We start from the raw sequence: 2,389 nt of genomic DNA on the forward strand, positions 1-2,389 counted from the left end.
AGATAAAACTGACAAACATATAAGATGAACAAATTAAAGCAGGATGTGTCAAGCACGTTCAAAAATGTTATTTTATCTGTTTAAAAACAAAAAAATATTTAAAGCAAATAGTTCTTTTTTTTACCTGCCCTCTGTACTGCTCTCCAGTCCCTCCACTTCAAGAATAGCCTCTCTCAGCTCCTCCCTGAGCCTCTGGATCTCCTGCATCAATACACCCTTCCTCCTGCGGATGTCTTCCAGCTCAGTGCGCTCCTCTGGGCTCAGGTCTACAGGGACTGCAGGGGGACAGAAGGAGAACGACTGCATCACTGCTGCTAATCTAAAATAAACAGGTCAGCTGAGTCCACACACAATTCAAGTCAAAAGCAGAGTTAAGTGGTGGGAGAAATATGTAAAATATGTGAATTATCATTCAAAGTCAAATGTTCTACATTGACTTAATTGTGATAATATTTTGTAAATTCAACATTTTTTCTTACATATATCCCAAAGTTCCTGTTTATTTAAATGACTGAAATATTTCTTTAGGTCTTGAGGTTGATTAAAAACAGAAATACAAAAGAAATTAAATAGATTACAATCACAACTTCTTCAACACTGCACCAATAATTTACTCCACTAAATACACAATAATGCAAACGTTTTAGTTAAAAACAACACAAAACCTGAGCACACTGAGGATTAATTTTGACAACCATAAAACAATTAAATTACCATCCTCAGTAATGTGATAAAGAAACCAGACAGGTTAGGCATGATTAATTAATGGTAAAATGCTGGTCGGTTAAAACACAAAAACCACAAAATTTTTCTTGCAACCCACTGGTTGTGCAAAGCAATCTGCCGTCCTGAAACTGGCTGTCAGCAGAAGGTGAATGAATTTGTGGGACCTATTTTGACAAGCACTACCTTCTATTTTTTTTTTTTTAAGGATGGACAAGCACTGCCTTCTATTCAAGTTGTGTTTGCTGTTTGTTTAGATGCATTTGTGTATTTAACAATGAAATAACACATATAACGCTTTCTAAAACCTAAAATGTCTTGACATTGATGCTTCTAAAATGGTCCTGTGCAGAATGTCAAAACACAGTTATTTCTCTGCTAAAACCTCTGTAACTTTGCTCTAGTTTACTTCAGCAGAATGAATCTTAGAAAAGGTAATGTCCACATGTTTTCCAATAGTTCTTAGCCTTATTTATTATATTTTTAAAAAATGGTTACATAATGTTAAATGCAAAATAAATAAATAAATGAAAAAGTTAAAAAAAACTTAAGGCGAGGGGAAAAATCCCAAAGTTTTCTATCTGTTGTTTGTTTTCACCACACTCCAAATGTATGATGTTAAATTTATATTTTATGTCAAATAAAATAAAACCTTAATAGCCTCAGATCTGTATTTGTTCATGTAAAGCCAGAAATTCAATCAAGCTGCAGTAAACACCAAATTTTGAATAAATTGGGATACTGTGCCAATAGTGATTTGTGAAAGTTTTTTTCTCAACTGAAATTGTTATTTTGAGTATAAACAGTGATATAACTAATTTAATGTGGTCAAATGAAAATAAAGTCTTGCAGGTGCAAAGATTCAACAGCAACACCACCTGCAGCTGGACCAGCCTCCACAGCATCTTTTAGCAGAATGCTGGACCACATTGTTTAATCGACAAAAACAGGAAAACAGCCAGACTCACAGCCCGGGCAGCAAAAAAAAAAAAAAAAAAAAAAAAAAAAAAAAAAAAAAAAAAAAAAAAAAAAAAGCATAATCTACAATATTTACATCCTGGCTACAGGATGGTTTAGTGAACAAGACATTCTTGTTAACTGAACAGCAGGTTGTCCACCGAGGTTAGCTGTAGACAAACCGTCCGATATATCAATGTTTAATGAGCTAAAATACGAAATTACTGCAGCGTATTTCAAACTATATACATAGTACAGCCTGTATAAATTCATTAGACATAATTCACTCGTGTTCAACATGAGCTGAATAACTCCACCTAAAGCTACAGAACTAGCCACGTTAGCTTCTCCAACAGTTAAAGTCCACTTACTGTAGTCCAGGTCATCCATTTTGGGCGCTTTACTTTTAGGCATAAATAGTTCAGAGTCGACGGTCATTAAATGTCAGAAATTTAGGGATATATTAGAAAATATATCCTCGAAATTAAAAGGAAAAATATAAACAACCCCCCGGGTGGTGCCGATACGCTGGGCCGTAGACAAAGAAGGTGGCAACACCGGAAGTAGGGTCTGACTTCAGACCGGTCCACTTCCGATCATTTATATGATCAACAAACACAACAGCGTGAATTTTAAATATGAGAAATACAGATGTTTTAAAGTAGAATAGAACACACACACACACACACACACACACACACACACACAC

At 35.0% G+C, this 2,389-nt stretch overlaps 1 protein-coding gene across 3 annotated transcripts in view; it reads right to left on the minus strand.

Annotated features, from left to right (window-relative positions):
- cyth2 (cytohesin 2) overlaps window positions 1-2,233 on the minus strand; it is a 15,343-nt gene extending 13,110 nt beyond the window's left edge. Inside the window, exons 1-2 of one of the 3 annotated variants that reach the window (XM_014012713.1) lie at window positions 2,052-2,233; window positions 125-275 (exon numbers count right to left, since the gene is read on the minus strand). In XM_014012713.1, the coding sequence (XP_013868167.1) occupies window positions 125-275; window positions 2,052-2,118 (218 nt within the window). In that variant the 5' untranslated portion in view covers window positions 2,119-2,233. Of the gene's footprint in view, window positions 1-124; window positions 276-2,051 lie in introns of those variants that run through there. The other 2 variants (XM_014012712.1, XM_014012714.1) reach the window with 2 other exon arrangements.
- Window positions 2,234-2,389: the final 156 nt, after the last annotated feature.

Source organism: Austrofundulus limnaeus, unplaced genomic scaffold (assembly GCF_001266775.1).
Source record: "Austrofundulus limnaeus strain Quisiro unplaced genomic scaffold, Austrofundulus_limnaeus-1.0 Scaffold93, whole genome shotgun sequence".
In the NCBI taxonomy this organism is placed as follows: domain Eukaryota; kingdom Metazoa; phylum Chordata; class Actinopteri; order Cyprinodontiformes; family Rivulidae; genus Austrofundulus; species Austrofundulus limnaeus.